This window comes from Falco punctatus (assembly GCF_963210335.1).
Source record: "Falco punctatus genome assembly, chromosome: 3".
Taxonomy (NCBI): domain Eukaryota; kingdom Metazoa; phylum Chordata; class Aves; order Falconiformes; family Falconidae; genus Falco; species Falco punctatus.
In genome coordinates, this window is record NC_137582.1 from 27,394,023 (window position 1) to 27,417,557 (window position 23,535).

The 23,535-nt window shown below is 35.5% G+C and overlaps 1 protein-coding gene across 41 annotated transcripts in view; it reads right to left on the reverse strand.

The window, feature by feature from the left end:
• RIMS2 (regulating synaptic membrane exocytosis 2) overlaps positions 1-23,535 on the reverse strand; it is a 511,335-nt gene that overhangs the window by 294,786 nt on the left and 193,014 nt on the right. The window contains exon 1 of one of the 41 annotated variants that reach the window (XM_080378003.1): positions 17,490-23,535. This exon is cut by the window's right edge and continues 12,764 nt beyond it. The exons of 37 other annotated variants lie outside the window; for them this stretch is intronic. Coding sequence is in view for 1 of the 4 variants with exons in the window: in XM_080377998.1 (XP_080234124.1) it covers positions 496-554 (59 nt within the window). In the remaining 3 variants the exon portion in view is untranslated. 3 more of the 41 variants (XM_080378002.1, XM_080377998.1, XM_080378000.1) reach the window with 3 other exon arrangements.

Sequence of the window (23,535 nt, forward strand, 5' to 3'; positions counted from 1 at the left end):
CTGTCTCAGTACGAACACCATAGAAATCATTTGCAGAAGGGTGGAATCAATTAAGAGTTGCCATACAGCAGGATTCAAAAGAGTTTAAAACCCAGGGTGTTAAAAGAATAATAGGTCACAGAAACGTTAAAACATAAGAAAAGTTAATACAATACTGAACTTACTAAAAAGGACTTCAAATAATATAAAATACAACAAAATCTCAAAATTCTTCATTTGCTATTTTTATGAAAAGAAATCCAACTTTTCAACAAATATTTTTGTCACAGAAAATATAACACAACTTAAAATAATAATTTAAAGAAAAATACAAGACTGTTAAAGATCCTATTCTCACATATCTGAAGTACAATAAAAAGGTTTTCAGTACTTCCAATTGGGTTTTTTTGCTAAAAGTAAAAAATATCTTCCTAATCATCCCCAAAGAACAAAAAATGCTGAGCGTTACACATTGTTTTCACACAACACATACAGCATCTTTCTTCCCTGCTTTACCTTTTGATCAGCCACTGCACATCTGGTAAGTAGGAAGCCTCGGGTTCATGAGAATACATCAATTTCTGCTCTGGCTAGGTCTTTCATCTAATCCTCTAGGTTCAGTGAAAACATATGAGCAGTCTCTTAATCTTGAGACACAATTTTTTAGATATATTTTACAATCCTTTCCCTTCCCTCCAAATGCAATTACAAAATATAAGGCATCTAGGGAAAAAAAAAAAAAAAAGTCTAGTATATGAAACAACAGCAATTCAAGTCAGAGAGCTGACCCAATGGGAAGCTATTGAGAGCATGAGAGGAGTGTTATAGTTTAATGCTGTTACCATGTGCTGTATATAGCTAGAGGTCAAGTAAGAATTTACCCTATAAGGAGGATTACGGTACTTAGCTGATTAGTGCCTTGCTACAGTACTATTGCCTACAAATGTACATGCTGGTCAAGGCATTGAATTTAAACTATTTTTAAAATTGTGCAGTTCACGTATTTCAAATTTTGTGCTACTACCTCCAGCATCTTCTTTGTATTCTAGGTCTCAGATGACATTATGTAATATCTATTATTTTTAGTTAGAAACAAGTCAAATTTTGACATAATTTTCAACCGTTGGGCTAAAATAGCTGTAGTATCTACTTCAGTCTGATGTGACAAATGTACTGTAGAACTGAAAATACTCTTTTTTATATACTATTTAAAAAAAATTAAAATCAATGGACTAATTATTCCTAGCAACAGTGATCAGAACTCACTTTCAAAATATCGTGAGAATGTGAAAATAATAGCAGATGTGTACGGTCTCATTTGCATTAAAAAATAATAAACACATTTTTCCACAATTATACAAGCCATGCATCCTTTGTCTATGCAAACGAGCTTACAAATAAAATATGTTTAATAAAAAGCAGCATACTCCAGCCAAATTTGACTGTAATAAATGTAAACCATGTTAAAGTGGCATGACATGGGAAACTACAGACTTAGCAGCAACGTAGATTTTCTCCACCTCTATAACAGTGAGTTCATAGTCCTAGAAAAGGCATTCTGACACCAAAGTTCTTTCCCTTGGCCGTCACAGGGAATATATCATAATACACTTCGTCTGTATATCATTTCATCTAATTTGGAGTCTAATCTTTTTATAGTGTTTCATTTTCTTACCAAAGGTATCGTTCAGCAGGTGTTTTTCCCAGCAGTTGAAAGTATCCTGTTTTTTTCAAAGAAAACCTTTAAGTTTGATGAAAAGGAGAATTTTCTTTCAAAGAAACACCCCATTATTACTAGGTATTATCACCATTTAATAAAAAATATAGCGACTTTAATAATGATCAAACAGTAAGCAACATGGACAGTCATATGAGAACTGTTTTGCCTAATAACACCTCTGCAGGCTGTTTTGGGTGGCTGAACTCCTAAAACTGTAACTTCACTAATGAATGAGACAGTGTTTCTTTTCTGTTTTTTTCTCTCTTTATTGTATCCAAAATTACAATATATATCTGATATCACACAATGAACTTCAGTTTTAAAATATCTCTGTAGTTCATATTCAGTGTGGAAGAGATTAAATAGGTCATACTGAGCTGTTTTGATGCCCTCATAAAAGAGCAAGCAGAAAATAATTGCTGTGAAAATGTCCACTTTCTTCAGCAATATGAGGTAAAGGCCCCTTATTAAATCCAGTGAATTAATCAGTGGTGGCTCATCATGAACAGTGGACTAATGCAGCAGCTTCTCCAGGACAAAGCTGGCAGGCTAAACGTGTTTATGCTAAGGAACATCAGCTGGACAACTATGAAATGAGACAGGTGCGTTCAATAACTCTTAGAAATTACCATGGTACATAAAATTTTGAATTTCCGATTCAACTGTCATTCTCAATACGCTAGTGAAAAGGGATTAAATGTGTGCATTTTTAAAGCAGCACCTAACTCTAACCAACACAGAAGCAAACACCTTTAGCACCATGAAAGTTACAGGACCTATATTATATATTGGTAGGACGTGACTTGCTCCACAGTAGTTTAAGTACCGGGCTTGCAATTCACAGTCCTTATGTGATACCAAATGTGAACCCAAACGTCCAGGACCAAACAGTTACAGCTGCCTAGACTGACCTCCTTCACTTTAGATCCCAGAGCTCAGACAGGAGATAGGGATGTCCACCATGCCTGTGCTGCCTGGGTTTTCAGAGACATTATGTGAAAAGATTCCCACCACGCTACCATGTAGTAAAATCATGTGTGTAATAACAACCCAATTTCTGGAAATATCAACAGATAGCAGAACCACCTTCAGATACCCTGTTCAGATCCCTGAATTTGGTATCTCCCCACAGTCCAGGAAGAAACGGTTAGTGACCTGCTGCTCCACTTAGAAGTGCACAACTCTGCACCTCAAATACTGTGTTCAGTTTGGGGGCCCTCACTACTAGAGGAGGGATGTACAGGTTCTGGAGTGTGTCCAGAGAAGGGCAATGAAGCTGGTGAAGGGTCTGGAGCACAAATCTTATGAGGAGCAGCAGAGGGAACTGGGGTTGTTTAGCCTGGAGAGGAGGAGGCTCAACCGTATCACTCTTTACAGCTGCCTGACAGGAGGCTGTAGCAAGGTGGGGGCGGGTCTCTTCTCCCAGATAACAAGCGACAGAACAAGAGGAAACAGCCTCAAGTTACACCAGGGGAGGTTTAGATTAGATATTAGGAAAACTTTCTTCACCAAAAGGATGGTCAAGCATTGGAACAGGCTGCTCAGGGAAGTGATTGAGTCACCATCCCTGATGGTAGTTAAAAGACATGGAGATGTGGAGCTTAAGGACATGGTTTAGTGGTGGACTTGGCAGTCCTGGCTTAATGGTTGGACTTGATGATCTTAACAGTCTTTTCCAACCTAAATGACTCTATGATTCTATGCTTTCTACCAGAGTGACTTTGCTTTCCTGCAGAGCTGAGATCAGCTCTGGATATTCCCCCCTTTTCATTTCTGATCATCTCTTACAGATGTCTGCACTAGAGCAAGTCTTCCATAAAAGACGCTCAACATGCAGCTTTCCAAAGAAGAAAATTCATTCCTGGATCTTTGTAAAAATCCATATGGAAGATCGCTACCTACTCTAGAAAGTGTGTGGGAGTGAATAGTTGGAAGTGAAAAGGGTAACCCTGGCTGCCTAGCAGCTTTTATATGGAAAGGTAGTATCCAATCAAGATGACGGCAGTATAGAACATACACAGGAAAGTATCAACCTCTTCCAGCAGGAAGCAAACCAGTGTCCAATAGTCCTTGCAGAACTACTAGAAACACAATGGCCATGAAGAAAAATCACTGAAATATAAAACTGTGTTTCTTCCAAGAAAATTGTGGGAGAATCAAAAATACTTGAAAATGAAACACCTAAAATAAACCTAGTCTTGTAACATAATCAAGCCTTGAGATGTATTCTGCATTCTACTGCAATGAAGATAGACTTAATTACTCCAGTATTACTTGAAAAAGAAAATAAGATGCCAGCTTTTTATATTCCACAGGAGAAATGAATGCTCATTTTGTAAGTCCATGTGTATATAAGCATCCAATTAGTTCATTCTTTACAGTTGCTGTCATCAACACAACCCTTTATCCAAGCTAGTACTCAGTAGGATTCTCCAAAGTCGATACAAATGATGAAATTCTACCTAATGTTCAGGATTATGTATTAGAAGATTTTGGATCTAACATGGATCACTTCTTCCATCAACAACAGCATTTCTAGAAAAGGTATGAGAACTAATGAAAAGAAGGCCAGCCAAGACCAACTAGACTCAATTGCCAAATACGTGAGAAACACTGAGAGGGAACTGTTCAAATCAGAGAGGTTCTCAGTACCTTCAATAACAGAAGCCTATTATAAAAATTACAGAGTGCTCTCAATACCTCAGTCTTAAGTAGAATGTGAGCAATGGGCTAAGAAAACACAGTATTGGAACAGGACAAAAGCAATTAAGGGGTCATGATGTAAAACATTTTATCAAGACATTCATGAAAGCTTTTAGAGATTAGTGATAACTTCATCACTTTCAGTACTGTTATTGTCAGACTGTTGGGATGGGCAGTATTTTTTAAGTTAACCTTTACTTTCATTGTTGAGCTAAGCAACAAGACAGGCTAAATGTATGCCCACTGAAGCACTTTAAGCATGAGAGTAACTGGACACCAGGCTGGGGAGCCAGGCTAACTTTGCAAGAGACCATAAAAAACATTTGAGTGCCAGAGTTAACGGAGCATAAAGCAAAGATCAAGTCTCTGTAATTTTACAGGAGAAAAATAATCAAAATGGATAGTTGGACAGGCTTGATTTTTACAATTGGCAAAGAATCTTTCACAGTATATAGCAATTTTGAAAAGCGTATCCAGGTGAACTAACACGAAACAGTTACAAAATTAATAGATTAATATATAATAATGAGAGACTGATAACCACGATCATGTAGTTTGATGTCTTTCCTCCACAGGATGTTTTTTCCAAAAAATTAAATTAATGCTGGATATAACTGAAACTTTGCTGAGAAGGAAAAAAAAATATCAAATTATATTCCTTATATTTGGCCATACTGTGGCAGCAAGCTCATTTATCCTCATTATTAGGTTGATATTTCCCAATGCAATGGATTAGATTATTTGGGTTTACACAGATGATACACTATTAATAGCACAACCTAAAGAATTTTACCTTTCCACTATCTGGCCATTTCCCTACAGTTGTAAGTCCAGTAGCAAGGCAAGAAGAACCAGTAGTACTCAGTTGTAATTTTGAGTTTGATTTACAAATACATAGAAATTTCAGGCAGTAGTAGTGAAATGGTGGGGGTGGGGGTGCAGACGGGGAAAGGAAGTGGATAATTATACTCACGTAGGAAAATTCTTGCCACAGAGATAAACACCTAAAATACAGATAAATTCTTGAGAAAATTACCATCACCAATAAATCATTAAAAAAATGGGTTTTTAAGGGCTAGTTTTGTGAAAAGTGGACAGAAAGATATTACTGTGCTAGAGGTTATAGAAGTTTCTCCTTCAGCCCCTTTTTGGTTTTTTTAGACCAGTTTAGAAATACCTTTTATAATGCATTAAAGACTATCTCTGAATGGAGAATTCAGGTGCAGTTACTGATCAATAGCGTAAAGGCTGAAAACTGACATTAATGATACAGAAGCATTTTATAGCTAGCATTTGTCCATGATTAACAAAATATTGGGCACATGAAGAAAAATTCCAGTTTAGCAAAAACAGAATCAGTTTATATTAGATCAGTTACATGATCAATTAGATCAGTTTACATGACAATAGGAACTTTACATATGACTTTAAAAGGATATTGTGTGTCATAAAAAAACAGTATTAAAGTGTAAATTTATTTTCAAAAACAGAGGAACTTTACAACTTATTTTCTCTTTCTCGGTCATTTAAACTAACAGGGAAGCATTTTATCTATAGTTTATTCTGTACTGCTGCTTTATCTTGCTGATTGTTTATTCTGCACTAGGACTGCTCTTGTGACTTGTCACAATTGTTCCACTAGACAATTTTACCACACGCAACAAAGTTAGACTGCACCAGCACTAATTGCAGCAGGATAGTTCATAGTTCCTCTAAGTGCAACATCCCTAGAGACTTTTAGATACAAATACCCACCTAGGTTCACCTCACTGCTTTGACTGTAGCTGTCTTATTTATGCATACTTTTGCCATAGCTCTTCCTTAAAGCACTGGCTTAAGGGAATGTCAAGTGGAAAGTTTTTACGCTACTGGAAGGAATAAGAGAAAAGGAAGTCAAACTTCTAAAGTTGTTAAGAACAACACATATTTCTGCAAGACAGCAAACTTAACGTGGAAAACATGTTCATAGCCAAGAGATCCAACATTTTGCCAGACATTCTGAAAACTCTTTGTCAAGAATCATCAAAGATACAGGCTTACAGGCAAAGAGTGATCCAGCAAAATACTTGAGGACTCTGCAAGGCTGGTAAAGACTAGCAATTACGTAATTCATCTTAATCCAACTTAATACAAAATTCTGTGTTCTCTCTTTCTCAACAAGTAGCCTTAAGAGAACACTTACTGAATCAAAAGCCATTTCCTGTTCAGGTCAGTCTAATACTTGTAGGACCACAGGTTCTCTCACTGCCTGCAGAAAGTACTTTTTTAGTTCATAAATTCTGGATTTAAAAAAAAAAAAAAAGAGTCTTCCACTTATACTGGACTTGATGTTTCAGTTCTGGATTATCAGGGATAATGGATCTATTAATCACATAAAATAGTGATTAAAGACTGTAATACAAACAGTGAGATGATTGGTGCTTCATGCAAATCATGTATAATCAGAGGGACTAACAGAGAAGCCTATAAATACTGCAAGAACCTGGACTGGGAACTTGTTCAGGACTACTCTGTTATTATCTTATAAATAGAGGGGAGCTGCAATCAAACACAGAGATATGCATTTCAATGGAGTAAAATGCTTTCGTTGTTTTATCTAGAAGTTGTATATCTTGCGATCAGTATTGATCACTAGTCGATACGTTGGGTAAAGAAGCCCATGAAAGAATGAAGAATATGATAAATTCTAAATTGAAGGAAGTTGTATTCAAAAAGATAATAAAATTTTGCTTAATGATGATTTGACGAAAAGGTAAAACTGTAAATCAACATTACACCTTTACAAATATTGTCTACAGAAATCAAACCAAAAAATCCGTGTTAGGAAAGACAGACACAAAATAAAATGCAATCCAGGATACTCCTAATCTAAGTTTCTGTCATTACTTACATTCTCTGTAGTAACAGTGCTTGTGGGAAACAAGAAGGAAGTGTTGTACATTGCTCCTGTACACTGAACAGGACCTGGGACTTCATGGGTATACAGGCTAAGTACCCATGCAGGAACAAACTGATACTCTGGTTCAGTTGCCTAGATATATGCCCAGAAATATTCCTGATTTCAAGGTGTTTCTTATCATTCCCACTCCCACTCCCAAATTTTCAAATATAATTTTGCTAGTTTATTCATAAATTTTGTCTTCTGGCTTCCTATGATTAGGAATTATTTGCCCCTTACTCTTCCTTCTTAGAATGGATATTGCCACAAAGAGTCTTCTAGTCTAGAATATGACAGCATTTCTTGCCTACAGCATTTGATACCTCCACCTCCTTGTCTATTAACTCAAAGGAAAAGAGAGGGTTAGTTGAGAAACATATGTCCCAATCACCCTTAGACTAGCAACATGACAACAATCATTTACAACGCACCTTTAAAAAAAAAACAAACATAAAAAGCCCAACACTTTTGCACTCCAAAAATCTGTGGGTGGCCAAGATTAAGAATTCAAGATCATGAGGGCCTTATCATATATACTCACAAACTCTAATCTTCAGGGAATCTCCTTGATAGAGTTTAACAAGTAGGAGTATAAGTCTCCATATTTCATTGTTTATGGTAAACTTGAGGTGCCTGAAAGTATCTCTGGGATGATTATCTCATGAAAAAAGGGAATGACTGCATGAGTAACATTAGGGCAAGTACATCGGTGCTAGGTGTCCCTATAAAAATACTCGTATGAACAGCCTTCAGAAATGAAGAATCACAAGTGATTTTGATGGGACATGTGAAGAGGAGTTTTATGACCTGATACAATGACCAAGCTCAAGCAATAGCATAAGAGGGGTTTTTTAATATATATTACTTCCAAAGTAATATAAAAGAGAAAACTAGTCCTCTGGACTTATTTCTTAAGCTAGCTGACTATTAAAGAGAACTTCAACGCAGACATGATTTCCTTTCCTGATTCCGTCTGTTGTCAAGTTAACTGCTTTCTAACAATAACTATGCTAGTGTTTCATGTACTACAGCAAAATATAAATACTCCAAATATTCTAGTACATAGATTAATTTCTTCTGATGCCCAAAAACCAAACATAGGTTTGTTCCAGTAACACAACCTGCACATCAATTTTATTGCAAAACTGTTTTCTGCTTATACATTTTGTTAAACTTTCCAGTTCTTTACATGATCCATAGTTGACTGGCATATTGAGGCCAGTAAGACAAGATGGCAAAAGAGCAAATAAAAAGCAATACACCTTATAAAAATATGCATTTCATATTTTAGTTACTCTTCCTGAATCCACACATATTCCTGTTCTTAGCAATCAAAAGTATCTTGCAGCTATGGCAAAATCACAACCTTATCAACACCAGGGATTCAGGCCCTACACATTCTTATACCACCTTTTAACAAGAGGCATTCAGCTTTCAAGCATAGTACCATCATTGTGTCCAACTGCAAATCAGATCTCTTCCATTAAAGAATGTTTGCATCAGGCCTTCCAATCAAACACATTTTTAAAGCATTTATCTTCAGAGCCTTTTCCTGAGAGATCATATTATCTTTTCAGGTCATCTTTTATGACACCCCATTCTGAGGTAAGCAACAAAAAAGCAGACTTTGGACTGAACTGTATCTCTTCATATGAACTGGAGTTATGGAGGCTTTTCTCAAGGAAAGATTCACGATCAGCATGGGAGATACAATTGAAACACACTGATCTCAGAAATGGATACAAAGCAAATAGCAAGATTGAAAAAGGTAATTTAAATTAGAAGACTCCCAGAATTCTTGGTTTGAGATGACCTGCACATTTTTCTTACAGTAAGTAGTACACTAAGGAACAGTGGTACTATTACTCTACAATGACTAACAATTATTTTACAGTTTAGATGATTTAACATTCAGTCTTCACTATTTTTATGCAATATTGTGCTGCAGATTGCAGAGTGGAAGATACCTAGCCTCGAACACAAGTTCAGGGTGAGATCACCAGTATAACACTTAAGCAGCAGTTTGGTATGAAAAGCCTCCAATGCTGCAGCTGTATGAGGCAGTTTCAATGCAGGTTGTCCATGTTCTCTTGTATGGAAGTCACGACACATATAACACCAATGCACACTTACTCTGATTAGAAATAACATTTAAGTCTTCTGAATTTGTTACTTTAGCAACAAATGGATGAAAAAGAAATAGGTCCATTGAAAAGATAAAACCTTTATTTGGAATTCTGATGGATAATGCAAAGGAGGAAGGGGATATATGACAAACTTCTGGAAAATCTCTGACAAGTAGTTTTGCAATGGATGGGCTACTGCACATCCAGAATGTGACCACCATAGATTATTCCTCTATGCCTTCAGTACAAGAAGGAATGGAGAGACCAAAAAAAAAAGGGAAGCATACATCTGCAAAGCTTCAAAGAAAAGAAATAGAAAGAGAAGCAAGACAGCATGTGCAGCATAACCTGCGCCTACTGTGAGATTCTCTTCATTACATTATGAGACCTATTTAGTGGTTCTGATATCACCATATTTACTCCAGCTAGGAGTCTGAGATTTTCAGAAGTGCCTAATATCTGAGTCCGTATTTCAAGGCTTTTCCCAAAACCATTACTTTAAGACAGACCATTTCACCAGAAAAACTATTTTCCTCTTATTACTTTTATCTCAGTAGAAATGCTTCTGTTGGAGATTTAAAACCTACTTATAAATTCTCTGTAACACCCAGACAAACAGCAGTCTGACCTTCAGCAATCTATGTGAAAAATTGTTTAAAATACATATTACTTAAAATAATAAGGCCTGTCTACAATATGGTTAATTTTTTTCAGAGTGAATTGTAATATGGCAAAACCTATTAAGTCTGAACATTCTTTTGGAATATTAAATATAGAAAATTTAACAAAAAAGTGAATGGTTGAAACAAAAATTGTACTTCTATTCCAACTACTGTTTCAAAAAAATGTTTATCTTTTCTTTAAAGACTTTGTTTTGCTAAAGAGTAAAATTATTCTAGTATAACTAGCAATTTTCTGTAGTGTGACTACAGAATATGTATTGCCTTCTCTTTGGAGAATTTGTTACCCATTCATTGAGAGGTGATATTCCTGTCATATGTTTTGTAGTGGTGGTTAATAATAAAAATGTTACCCAGTCAGGATAACTATCAGAAGCCAGTAAGTTTCAAAGCCTATTAAAAATTAAAATAGTGAAATTGAGGCATACTTAGTCATATCCAGAGAATTCAAGAGATTTCAACAAGATTTAAAGCTTGGATTTTTCAAAAGGAGAACTGACAACAGGAAATAATTACTCCATGTATCTCTGAATTTTTTTGGTTGTAGTTGTGTTCACAAAAACTTTTTATTTGCTCCTTGCTGTTGCTATAATAATAAAAAAAAAAGACAAAAAAATTAAAGTATGCAAAATAATGCATTTATAATAAAGCTTAATCTGACATCATTTGTGACCCTGTCCTACCAAGATCACTATTAACAATAATGCGGCATCCTTTAAAGAGATCCAGACACCTAAATCTGGCAAAAAAAGGCCATTAAACAAAAAAAAAAAAAAAAAAAAAAAAAAAAAGAGATCTCTCATTGCTAAATTTCACACTGAGCTATATCTTCTGATGAAAAAAAGAATGTCAGAAAAAAAGTCTGTATATGGATAACTTTAGCCTTCATTTTATGCAGCTAAAACTAAATACTGGGGGGGACTGATTTTTAGAAGGACAAAAAAGTCCAGACAGACATAACTTCAATTGTAATTCCAGGTATTGAAATAGATCAGATATTGTCAGATTTTAAAATACATCCAGAGACCTGTCAGTGAGATGAAAGCTGGCTGAGACAATGGGCAATCATGCCATCAGTTTAATCAAATTTTTTATCTAGTGGAGTGTTGACAATGCCATGAGACAGTTTCACTGTAAGCCAATTTTCAGTACTTAAACAGCTAACATCAAAACCTTCAGTGAAGTGCATGTTTATGAACTCTCTGGCCCACTCTATATAGATCAAGATTTAGTCCTTTATATAAATCTAAATATTGGTATTTTACCACATTCTGTTCAGTAAAATAGATATTTCCATTATGTTCTCAACAATGAACACAAAAGCAAACATGGCAAGTTTTAGAATTCAAATATCTTTTTCTAAACCCCAGATTACATTACTTCTGAATTAGAAAACAATTTACACGTACTTATAGAATACTTTTCTAATAAATAATGGTAAGCTTAAACATGTTATGCTCTTCTAGTTAAAAAGTGCAACTGCTTTTCTTGTCATGATCTAATGGGGACATTGTGCAGGGCATAACACGACTGCTGGATCAAAAACCCAAGGGGGAAAGAAGAAAAGATGCCCCTTTATGTCCTTTGGAGTATTGCACCCACATTTCTCACATCTCCAAAGACATTTATATGGATATTTCTCAATTATCAAAATTCAGTATGCCCCTGAACTATGATACTCAGGCTTTGAAAGCCTTGGGAATTTTTACTTACATTTTCTCTCTTGAAAATCATACTTCAATGAACTTGTTAATTTGATTTTTCTACACATCATGGCTTTTTAAATCCATAGCATCCCTTATGTCCAAGCCAATGAGGCTGGACAAACTTCTATTATCAGCTTAGAATAGTAAATATACCAAAAAGCCAATAAATTCTATTTTTCTAATATTCAGAAACAAAATTATTTTTTATAATAATTAGATTATTATAATTACTTTCTTAAAATTTCCAAGCATCTGGCACAGACTATTTAAAACATTTTACCTGTCTTTCCACAAAATTAATTATATCATGAAATGAGTATATGTAGTAGCTGTTCTAGTGTCAAAGTGGTTTTATAGTCTACTAATGCATATGCTTTTTTGAAAAGTTTAAGGGTTTTTTGCAGGGAAAGGGACAGTTTTTTAAAATAACCATAGTATTTAGTTGATATTCTATAAATCTTCATACTTTTCATGCCATTATCAGAACTAGAGAGTACATGCTGGGCATGCATTGTACTTTCTGGTTGAAAGAACAGTAAAAGGAGACAACTGCACATTTACTCTGATATTCACTAGAAAAAAACTTCAGTCTCTGCAAAACAAAAAACATACAAGTTCACTCTGAGGGACACAGTAAAAATGTGAATACACGATCCTTTCAGCAAATAATGACTCATGCATTTAGTCTTTGTTCATTTTCTCTTATGGCTCATATGAAATGCTACAGAATACTGGGTCACTGAATATATAAAATGTAACTACACACTCAGTATCACAAAGACATGCTTCTTCACCAATTCAAAATATGCAATGCAGTCCACTGAATAAACCATAAAAGCAATATGCCTCAATCTATATTTGTGACTGTGCTTAAGAAACATAATTAACTGGCCAAGAAATAACAGAAGAATCTAATCAGAGCTGCTCTTCCCAGAGAATTCAGTGCCCTATACAAACACACAGGTTTTCTGCAGAACTCTCAGAAAAAGCCACTGAAAATAAAATCTTCTGAGGAAAATATACAGTAATACATAAGCAGCTTGCTTTTTATTTATTTTCCAAGGTGCAGACACCCAAATATGAAAAGTATTTTCAGTAATTAAGGTACTGGATCAGTTATTCAGGAGCATTATATTCCAAGAATATTTAGGATCACCGCACATTTTAAAACGTCAAAAGGAGTCAGAGATCTTTGAAAACTATTATCTTTATATTTCTATGAATCACCAGATATTATGCAATAGCTCTGGATGTGTCAAAATGTACTTAGTTCTTCCACCCGTGTCTGTAATAACAAATATTTAATTTATCTATTTACTATCTAGCCACTGCAGATCAGGGAGATACATAAAAATTTCACAGGAAGAGGCAGACAGACTCTTTGGTAGTTTATATCTAAGAGTACAGGTTAACAACAAAAAAAATCAAAATTTGTTTTTACAGCTAGCTTTTGCAGTCATCACTTTTGCACGTAATCCCTTTTACTCTCCCATATACAGAGACTTAATCAGTTTGCCTGTTTGTAGGAATAATCATGAGAAGGAAAAAGAAAAACAAAAAATCAAGAGAATAATTACTTACCTTAAAGTAACTGGCGTTCTTTGATGCACAGACACCTCAGGCACTCAACATGTAATCTTAAGGCCATCGATATTTGTTGGGGCTGCACCTGACTGCTCCCACCCTACTCCCTACAAGTATGTAAAGGGCGATGTGAGGACCTGCAGCTCCCTTGCCACTGCAGAATCCAGACGGGAGATTCCTCAGTGGTGAGGACGGAGAAAGTACCGTGCCTCCATAAGCACAGGGCACCTCAAGGAACCACAGGTATTGGCATCTGCTTTCTCTTTCAAATTACTGGTCATCAGCAACTCATTTTTGCTGACTCACAAACAGTAACCCGATATGCAGAATCTAGTTGCTCCCAAGTCTATCAAAAAATGACTCATACGATTCTGCCAAAGTAAGCAGCATACCTATAAGCCTTTATAAAGAAATAGTATCCCACAAATGTTCATATAAATCCCCAGGGAGCATCTTTTTAAGAATACCTACAATACAGTCCTGAAAGTGAGGACTCAAGTTTCAGCATGGAAGTCTTCAATTAATTAAGTGAAATATTAAAAAACAACTCCCCCTGCCCCCAAAAGACCAAATCACTCAACAATTTACAGTATTTTATTCTGGGCAGAGTGCCTTCCCAGAAAGGAAAAAAAAAAAGAACAAAGGGAAAGAAAAATGTTAATTCTGCTTCTGTAAGCTTGTTTAAAATTAATTACAGGGAAACATGATAGACCATCTTTTAACTCAGGATTTAATAAATGTGATGAAAAGATCAGTCATAAATAAAACCTTTTTCCTTCTCAAAGTCACTACACAACTAGATTTGACCATAAAACTGATGCTATCAAAGGGACATTAAATTTCAGTCTTGCTAATGGGAAGAATGATTTTCTTTATCATTTTGCTCATTGTGCCTTATATGGCATTAATCCAGTTATTCCTATCTGTTTAAAATAGTTTAATTTATATTTTGCTGCAAAATGGCATCGAAAAATTTACATGCTTAATACAAAATACATTAAGAATGCATACACAGGGATTATATTTTTGTTTTACTTTATTATGTAGATGAGGTACCTATATAATAATATTTTCCTAACCATGTTTGCATACCTAAAAGTGAATAAATACTATGCCAAACATTATCAAGACTACATAAAGATAAAATTCATATCAAGATAAAAATCATGACTACATATATTTTTGCTCTGTTCAGTAGCAGTAAAATTGGATCTCTAACTTAATGTGTGTGTATGTGTGTGTGTTTGAAATCTCCTCTCTGAAACTCAGCATACCTAGAAAAAATCAGAACTAGAAAACTAAGTAACACATGTACCAGAAACCGTATCATTCCGTACCTTAAAATACAGACCAAATACGGCATATTTTACTCTAGAATTAATAGATTTTACTCCATCTGACATGCTATATTGTGATACTGCTTTTAAAGGTGCAAAGAAAATATATTGCAGTTAACTATCTCTACACAATATGGGACAAGAACCTTAATTTTCAACATACACCTTAATGGGTGCACACCGGCCTACAAGTGCTTACAGAGTATTAGATTTTGTCTATGTACATGGGGATATTCACTCTTCAAGTCAGCTCAGAGACTCTGCTCTCCCCAGGCTCCCTCTACAGTCAATGGCAGACAACTCTAATGAGCAATTCAGAGCAGAAAACTAAGTTTAGGTTCTCTAAATCATCCCCTAGAGAACCTACATCTCTCCATCGACTGTGAAGGGAGCCGAGGGAGATAAACTCAAGCTAAAGTTAGCATTTATGAATCTGTTGCATGGTATCACGCTGTGTAAAGTGTGAATAAACTATCACGGCCCTCATGGCTAAGAACTGGCATCTACATCTCTTGGACAATGCTTTGTGAAAAATCAGAACAATCATTCATTTATATAAAGCAGTTTCCAAAAATACTAAATGAAAGTTTTGTCTTTCTGATACTAAATATTACATGTTAGGATATTCAAATTAGCAATCATTGTCATCATTAAGACTCAATTGTAAATCTCGCAAAAAAGCAGCCTAAAGGCATTATCAATGTGGTTTTCAATAGAACTGCTGCCTCTCTTACATTATTATTTAAAACAAAACATTTTTTAATTTTAAATTTTCTTTAAAACAAATAGAACACCAATCCTCAGACTCAAGGGTCTGGGTGATCTCACCTAGTCTGAGAAAACAGTATTTTAAGCACTACAGAGCAAGCTCCCTAAGTCACCAAACACTGCCTTAGAGTCAACTAGAAAAAAATGGCACTTGCAGAATGTAGGAAATGTAGATGTCTATCATGGGACAAGATTAATTTTTCCATAGAAGTGCTTATTTCTCTCAATATAGTGTAAAGGAGGACTAGACAACTAACATACAAACTTCTACACTGCAGCTTTTTAAAGCCAAATGAGATGAATCCCAAGCGAATACCAAAAGCACTGACCCAACAAAACCAAACTCACAAAGGCAAACCAATTGTGTAGAGAAACAGGGAATATACAAACAGGGAAGCCCTGCTCTAACCTGTGAAATAAGTGACAGAAAAAACAGTTTTATTAGGATCAGAGTGCAAGAAAAAACCTGTCACTAACTTTAGGACCATTATGGTATAGGTGGGTTATGTGTGATGCAGCTGCAGCATCATGAATTGAGACCAACAGCATATTGATCCAAAACTAAACAAGTAATATTACATGTAGTCTTACCTGATCTGGATGATGTTCAAGAACCTGTCGATTGATAATACTCTGCCAGTGCTTATATAACTTGTCATGACATGAAAAGTCAAAATACATTGAAACAATACTAAATTAATCTGTTTAATAGGATCCCTCCGCATCTTGGTCTCCTTTTGATGGTATTTTCACTGTGTAAGAAGAATTGCACAGGCTGCTTATTTACTACCAGGACAGACAGTATTTCATAGAACCAGAGAATGGTTTGAGTTGGAAGGGACCTTTAAAGATTCAATGTCCCTGCCACGGGCAGAGACGTCTTTCACTGTATCAGATCGCTCAAAGCCATGATTTTGAACACTTCCAGGGATGGGGCATTCACAACTTCTCTGGGCAACCTGCTCCAGTGACTCACTACCCTCATCATAAAATATTTCCTCCTTACATCCAATCTAAATCTACCTTCTTGCAGTTTAAAACCACTGCCCCTTGTCTTGTCTTTACAGGCCCTGATTAAAAAGTATTTCTCCATCTTTCTTATAAGCTCCTTTATACACTGAAAGGCTGCAACAAGGTTGCCCTGGAGCCTTCTCTTCTCCAGGCTGAATAACTCCAACTGCCTCAGCCTTTCTTTACAAGAGAGGTGTTACAGCCCTCTTATCATTTTCGTGGCTTTACTCTGGACCTGCTCTAACAGGTCTATGTCTTTCCTGTACTGGAGATCCCCAGAGCTCAATATAGTATTCCAGGCAGGGTCTCATGAGGGTGGAGTAGAACGGGAGAATCACTCCTCTTGACCTGCTGACCATGCTACTGTTGATGCAGCCCAGATATGACTTGAACCGTTACGGTACTCTGCAAGAACGGAATAATCAGTCTCCATCCTACATGACGAGGAATATATGCCATGGTAAACAATCTCACAGATTTTCTTATTTTAACTGAGTTCCACTGAAAGGTTGGGGCAGCTGGATAGCTGAAAGACTTGGTGCAGCACCAGAGCAAAGAATCAGGATATAGGAATATTTTACCAAAAAAGTTAATAATAAAATCTTTCAAAATCAATATATGTCATCTCAGGATTGGATATGTAATAACTCAGGAAGCTGGCATTTCAAAACACCAACAGTTCTCAAGTTAACAGAGGAAAATTAATCTGAGCATACTGACAACGCAACAATGTTCTGTGTTCATCTATACACGTATCTTTAACTTTTAAATCTATACACGTATCTTTAACTTTTAAATCTTTCATGATTAGTCTTAGAAAAACATAAAATCTGTTGTAGAACAAAAACTAAAGTTGAGAAAATATCGTGTATCTTTACATCACTATTGTATTAATGTTGCATCTCCGTACACTGTAAAGCCGAGAATTAACATGTACCTTGCTTCCTCAGACACAAAGGATTCCGGCCCTGCACTGGTATCTATTCCATTATTCACAAGAAAGAAGACTTAAAGTATCTTTTTGACATCTATATTTCTTTCCTCCCTCACGTTTCTCTTCTTGCTGCCTAACTCACATGCTGTCTGTCACCGTTACATATCTGATAAAAAGGATGAGACCATCTGGCGTGAATGTTCTTTTCTCTCTCTCAATAACTGACAGCCAGGATGACGACATTGCCCTCCAAATATCCATGTGAACTTTCAGACAAAAAGAGGATTGACTCAGACCTTGCCAGATTTAAAGCAGGATCTGAAAGCACGGCCTTTTTCCTTGATAATGCCTCAGCTGGTTTTGGCTTATTTTCCAAAACAGTCTCAAAGAATTTTTTTCAAAAGAACTCAGAGAGTTTTGAATTTATTTTAATAAGTGGCTTCATAAAATAATTTAAACGTCAGAAACACTGAAGGACTAATAAAAAGTTATTATAGGATAGATGTATCTTGAGAAAATGTATTTAAACTTAAAATACATATTTTTAGTCCTTATTAACAAGACTTCATGACTTCTGCGCAGGTAAATATTCTGTTACGTCTTTTCATCAAACATTCATAAAATTTTACTGGAAAATGGCCCTAAGCCTAAAGATATTTTGTAACCTGAAAAGAAACAGAATATTGTTTAAGTGCTCCTGGAGGGTTCTGATTTTTAAGATATTTATTAGAATTATTTTGCATTATTCACTGAATTTTTCAGTTTCTAACCTTGAATTATGAACCCCTCAAGGCTCTGTCCACAAATATGAGGATGATTCCATTTAATTTAGTCTAAATGATGTACAAAGCGAATCATGGAATCATAGAATCACAGAATGGTTTGGGTTGGAAGGGACTTTAAAGATCATCCAGTTCCAACCCCCTGCCATGGGCAGGGACACCTTCCACTAGACCAGGCTTCTCAAAACCCCATCCAGCCTGGCCTTGAGCACTTCCAGGGATGGGACATCCACAGCTGCTCTGGGCAACCCCTGCCAGGGGCTCACCGCCCTCACAGTTCAGAATTTCTTCCTAATATCTAATCTAAATCTACCTTCTTTCACTTTAACACCACTGCCCCTCATTATCACTACACTTCCTGATGAAGAGCTACTCCCCATCTTTCCTGTAGGTCCCCTTTAAGTACTGGAAGGCCGCTATAGGGTCTCGCCAGAGTTTTCTCTCCCCTCAGCTAAATAACACCAACTGTTGCAGTCTGTCGTCACAGGGGAGGTGCTCCAGCCCCCTGATCATCTTTCTGGCCCCCCTCTGGATTTGCTTTAACAGGTCTATGTCTTTCTTGTACTGAGGACTCCAGATTCGAACACAGTACTCCAGGTCAGGTCCCACTAGTATGGAGTAGAGGGGCAGAATCACCTCCCTCAACCACACTTCTTTTGATGCAGCCCAGGATATGACTGGCTTTCTGGGTTGTGAGCACACGTTGCCTTGAACACTGAGAAAAATGCACATTCCTCATGAAACAATCCAGATTACTGGGACAATTTATTGACAGGTTAGACAAAATTAAGTGAAGTCCACTGCATCAAAGTTTTATGGGAAATTCAAGATTTTTGTTAAACACAGAAGACACATCAGCTTTCTATTTTATTAAACTGATCTGCCAAAGCAAAAAAAAGGAATAAACTTTAGTCAGTGGTTTTAGATAATGTGAGATATTCCTGCCAATATGTTTTTTTCAAATAGCGTGCTGAAACACTATTTTATTATTCCAAATACAATAGCCACTCCAACAGAATGCTTCCAGCCAATTTACAAAAGCTCTATTTAAATGCTATCAACTACAGCAATTTTCTTAACCAAATAACTGCTAGTGAAGTATAAACTATTTATTTTTCTGAGAGACATTGAGGCAACAATCATTAGCTACTGACCTGAGTTAGGTATCTTTTGTAGTCAGTCTTTAAAACTCCATTCCCTAACAGGATCTGTTCCAGAACTTGAATGCCTTCATTAAGAAATTTTACTCAGTTTAAGCATTAATGTGAGCTGACAGACTGACTGGTTCATGTTCACAAGGTCAAAATGCAGGACTGTGTTAAATACACATGGTTAAACACTGCAGGAGAGAAGAAGGAGTTCTTGCGTGAGTCAATTCCATTTCAATAGAATCTGTGTTGCTTTATTACGAGATCTGAACTTCTGCACTTCCTGACTAAGAGATTCTCAGCTGGTGAGTCAAGAAAAGGATATCCCCTAAACAAGCAATGCTTAAGTAGACACTTGGAAATCACACATGGTCATTAAGCAATCTTTTTTGTATTACCACCTATAATTTTTATTTACTGAGATTACAGCTGATAATACTCACAGCTGTATCAAATATTAGCTATTGCCCCTTATCAGATTTGCAATATCACCTCCTTAATAAGCATCTTGTCACCGTTTTTTCTCTTTGTTCAAGTTATTAAATAAAAGGAGGTATGTTGCAAATTTGCTAAGGAAAACAAATGTCTATCATTTGCACACTTCCTATATGTGATGCTCCTAAGAAAGACCAATTTTGTTATCATCTAATGTATACCAAGCCAAACCACTTAGATCTAAGGGTTTACATTTTTAAACTTCCACTTACTTTTCACCCTTCAGTCAGACTGCAGCACCTTTTTCCCTAACTCCAACACACTCTCATGCAAGGAAACTATGGCACTATTCTTGTTCTAAAAGGACTTGATATCTTGAAACTTGATATCTGCATTCTTATATAGGCCTCAGAATCCAAATTTACATATTTATTTGGCTTTTGAAGGAGAAAATGGGAAGTTATGTAAGCAGCTACTTTTATACCCAACAGAAGTAAGCATCAGAAGGACAAATATTCAGAAACTTGTGAAACAGCTCAGATAAACCTTCCTTAGTCAAAATATACCCCAATATTATTTGTCTGCAGACTTCCACAGTAGAAAAAATTGTATTATACTTCTAAGGCAATTCACATTTTTATGGCAATGAAAGCCAAAAAAAAAAAAATTAAACTCCATAATAGTCCATCTTTAATGCTAAAATCTGAATAAAGAAATGTAAATTTTAACTTTTGTCATAAAACATTATGGAAGCCAGAATAATATATATTTAGAGCCCGTTAAAAAAAAAAACAAACAACCAAACCCCCAAACTTATGTCAAAATTAGATAAATAAAACTGTTGAAAAGTAAAGGCTTTTATAAGAACACTAAAAAAATAATATGGAATATTTAAATAACAAATTATTTCTTTAAAGATAAATGAAGATCAATTTCTAGTTACATTGCAGCATGTACAGTGGTCCATAAGCCATTTAATGGGAACAGGTACATGATTCAATGTTGAATTTCAAATACGTTAAATGAACATTCTGGTAATACAATTCAATTTTGTTCAGAGACAAAAAGATATTTCAGTAAGGAAAGCACAGCTCAATTTAAATACAGTATATGCAGATTAGCTCTTCAAATAATCCAGTCATTCCATATTAGGAAAACCTTGTAGTTACAGTAGAATGAAATCTGAAATATTTTGCATTCTGATCATTCTCAACATTCTCAACTGTACTTTCACAGTTCACTGCAACCTTAGTCAGCTATTCTTCTCAAAATAACATCAGCTTCAGCTAAAATTTTAGCATCTATATTTTGTTCTTTCAAGCTCCTAAGAGTGGCAATTCACTGAAAAGCAATTTACAGGGAAAAAAATCCCAAAACAGTAAAAGCTTGATTAAAATTCTTCTTTTTCTTCTGTTAAGGAAAAACCCCTACCTTTTTGGTAATGGAATATTATATTGTGTGCTATATTATGCTTGACTACATTCTATACTATATTACATGAATGTTGTATTTTAACATACTCATGCCTGAGACAAAAAGCCTATTCAACCATTCAGCTATTCAAAAATAATGTGGGCAAAGTAAAATGTCTTCACAAATTATGTTTAATGTCTTTTGTCCTTCATACTGAGACTTATCAAGTGAAAAAAATCACTCTGCAGCCAAAAAAAATAACAGACAAAAGATATAATTATACTTTTCTTTTTCAGTGATGTTTTCATGTGTAGGAATATCCACATGCAAGCCAGAGGCTACATGAAAACCTTACCAAGCAGAAAACATGATGGACTAATTAATTTAAAGTGTGAAGTCATGTAAAAATTTACTTCCCAGAAATAATAGTTCAGCAAGCAGTGACCATTTTGCCACACTTACTTAAAAGGTGTAAGTATTAGCAGTCTACCATTAGTCAAAAAAACCCAGACAAGTAACAGGAGAAGGTAAGAGATACCTATTTTATCTGCATAGGTATTATAAATGTATAGCAGTTTGTAATTCAGCCTGGCAAATGAAGTAAAAAAAAAAAAAATATAAAATGGTACACAAGGGATTTTCTCCTAAATGAAGCTTCAAACAAAAGCTCTAGCTGCCTATGGGAGCTAATTACATAGCCTTCAAAGACAGTTGGTGTAGGTGTTTCAGGGCATTGAAGGTAAAAATAGGTCTGAACAACTAGTAAAAATTCAGTTTGTAATCAGGCGGTATCTCTAACCCAAACTTTTAAAGGTAGAAAAAAAATTCTATATATACTGTACAGAAACATAACTAACAAATTATACATAAGCAACAACAAAAAAGTAAATCAGGGCACAGATTCCTTTGTAACTACTATACAGTTAAGATGTATGAGGAAAAACAGTGTCAAACCAATTCTGTTTCTTTTGTAGTGTAATTTAATGACAGTAAATAGAAGTCCAATAATGCAGAAGTGGACTAACACATTGTCTCTGACCCATATTAACAGATATTCTCTTACCATAGTCAAATACCTATACCAAGTAATAGAACAAAAACCTGTGGCCCAATAGAACCCCTAATGGGAGCACAGAAAGTACAGGGTCCTCAGTATCTTTGCTTTCAGTTTGACTCAACTGCTATTCATTTATTCTAAAATGCCGTAAGAAGTCATCCAACATGCTGTTCAAGGATGCACTGCCTGACTTGACGGAGTGATGAATGAGCACTTGCAGCACATCTGCCCAAACTGATGGTAATTTGTGTCTTTAGAGGTGGGAATGTGCAAGGCAGAATATGGAACACGTGAGAATGGTCAAAAAAATTCTTCAGCTGTGGAAGACATGTCTTCTAAACTGCATTCTGAACAGGCTAATTGATGACTCATATATTCAAAGTTAGGCATGCACTTCATTATCTTTCTGCATAGAGATAGTCACTTGCATTTATAAAGCCATATTTCTTCATATCCAATTCATTATAGATGGCATTTTTCTAGGGCTCATACTGTTTTTATTTTTTTTCAACTCTGGTGTTAGCAACACCTCTCATTTAGCACCATCAAAGTATTTAATTAACAGAATATTAATCTCTAGATACTTTAATAAAAAAGTAGCATGTGATCAGATTACACAGATCCATGTGTTACTCACTTGTCTCCCATCGTGAACATTAACATTTATCCTAAACTACTGTATGATGTCATTCCATCTCTTTTCAATGCATACAATTGTGTTTATGCCCAGATGATCTAAAGTAAGACAGCTTAAGAGATTGCACTGAACTTTTCTGCAGAGCACAGTAAACTATGCATCTTCTTTATCTTCTTACACAATTTTGTCAAAATAATGTTACACAATATTCTTTCTTCCTACTTTCAAAATAACAATTTGTTTTAGGGCCGCGTGCAAATGTACAGATGCCTTCAGTTTTTTTATTTATTTTACTAGGAACTGAAGTTGGATGTAGGAGATGGAATTTGGCAATTTACATGCCATAGTTTTGAAGATTCATACTACATATCCTATCTCATTCTCCTACATATTTTTATTAATTTTTAAAAACTGTGCAAATCCAAGATACAGCAACTAAGCAAATTAAGCTGGAATTCCGTTTGGATGTTTGAAATCACCAAACTAGTGAATAAAGCTGAAGAAAGGTAACAGACTCTGAGAAAATTAACAACAGGGTCTGATCCATATCCTAGTGAAGTCAGTGGGAGACTTTCTA